The sequence below is a fragment of the Mandrillus leucophaeus genome, unplaced genomic scaffold (assembly GCF_000951045.1).
Source record: "Mandrillus leucophaeus isolate KB7577 unplaced genomic scaffold, Mleu.le_1.0 Scaffold66, whole genome shotgun sequence".
Lineage (NCBI taxonomy): Eukaryota > Metazoa > Chordata > Mammalia > Primates > Cercopithecidae > Mandrillus > Mandrillus leucophaeus.
In genome coordinates, this window is record NW_012107141.1 from 4,866,529 (window position 1) to 4,868,198 (window position 1,670).

The 1,670-nt window shown below is 43.6% G+C and overlaps 1 protein-coding gene across 3 annotated transcripts in view; it reads right to left on the reverse strand.

Annotated features, from left to right (window-relative positions):
* CKAP5 (cytoskeleton associated protein 5) overlaps nucleotides 1-1,670 on the reverse strand; it is a 97,691-nt gene that overhangs the window by 71,814 nt on the left and 24,207 nt on the right. For all 3 annotated transcript variants that reach the window (XM_012001398.1, XM_012001397.1, XM_012001396.1), the window contains exon 4: nucleotides 807-1,013. In XM_012001398.1, the coding sequence (XP_011856788.1) occupies nucleotides 807-1,013 (207 nt within the window). The remainder of the gene's footprint in view (nucleotides 1-806; nucleotides 1,014-1,670) is intronic.

Here is a 1,670-nt window from a genome sequence, read left to right on the forward strand (position 1 = left end):
CAGGATGGTCTCGATCTCCTGACCTTGTGATCCACCCACCTCAGCCTCCCAAAGTGCTGGGATTACAGGTGTGAGCCACCGCGCCCGGCCCTCAGCTTCTTTTTTATAGTGGCAGGGTCTCGCCATCTTGCCCAGGCTGGTCTTAAGCTCTTGGCCCCACGTGATCCTCCTAACTCGGCCTTCCAAAGTGCTGGGATTACAGGCACGAGCCACTGCCCCCAGTTGAAAAGCCCAATTCTTAATCTGATAACAGGTCAGAAATCTCTATTCATCTTCATTAGAAAGGGATTCAGATAAAATAACTATAAAACACACTTGAAGGCTAAAATTAGTCATACTTGGGGAATGACTTTCCTTGCTCAGGTCACTTTTCTTGCTTGTTTTGGCATGCTAAGTCAAATTCTGCAGTTTCCATTTCTGTTTAAACCAGGAATCCAAACTCAATTGAGATACTCTAGTTCAGGGGTCCCTAACCCCTGGGCTGTGGAGCAGTACAGTGGCCTGTTAGGAACCAGGCACAGAGCAGGAGGTGAACAGCTGCCAAGCAAGCATTACCACCTGAGCTCTGCCTCCTGCCAGATCAGCAGAGCATTAAGGTTCTCATACGAGTGTGAACCCTACTGCGAACTGCACATATGCGGGATGTGCACACTCCTTTTGAGGTGGAACAGTTTCATCTCAAAACCATCCCCCATCTGCAACACACAATTCTTCCGTGGAAAAACTGTCTTCCATGAAACGGGTCCCTGGTGCCAAAAAGTTTGGGGACTACTGCTCTACTTAACAGAACTAAAACAAAGTCTTACCTTAAGGCTTTCCTCAATGTCTCTACACAGGCCACTATGATCTTGGGATTCTTATTGTCCAAGCCTTTCAAGAGCTCTTCTTGCACAGCCTCTCCTTTCTCAATCTCTATGTACATAAGACAGATCTCTATGCCCAGCTCCTTGGCTTTGGCTTTAGGTTGGTTGAATACTTTACTTACAACACCTGACACAACTTCTCCTGTGGTTCTGTAACATATTATAAAGAACAAAGACCCCACTTTAGTAGTAAGAATTGGAAAATGGTCATGGAAAGGGGGTGTACAAATACTTTTACAAATGCTAGAAATACAGTAAATGAGACTTTAATTTTTAAATTTATGTTCAAGAATATTTTAAAAACTTGTTAACCACAAAATTTTAAGACATGTCATAGCAGACATAGTAACAGTTTATAAACGTAGAACATTCAAACAAAAAAGTAAAGATCCCTTGATATCCCACCACCCAGAGAAAACTTCTTTCAACTTTTTGATATCCCTCCTTCCAGACCTTTCTCTAAGTGTGTGTGTATATGGACATACAAATATATTTTACAAAAGTAGGGTTACAGAATGTTTGCTTTTATTTTTATTTATTTATTTATTTATTTTTTAAAGAGACAGGTTCAGTCGGGTGTAGCGGCTCATGCCTGTAATCCCAGCACTTTGGGAGGCTGAGACAGGCGGATCACCTGAGGTCAGGAGTTCAAGACCAGCCTGACCAAAATGGTGAAACCTCATCTCTACTAAAAATACAAAATTACCCGGGTGTGGTGGCGCATGCCTGTAATCCCAGCTACTCAGGAGGCTGAGGCAGGAGAATCGCTTGAACCCGGGAGGTGGAGGTTGTGGTGAGCCAAGATCG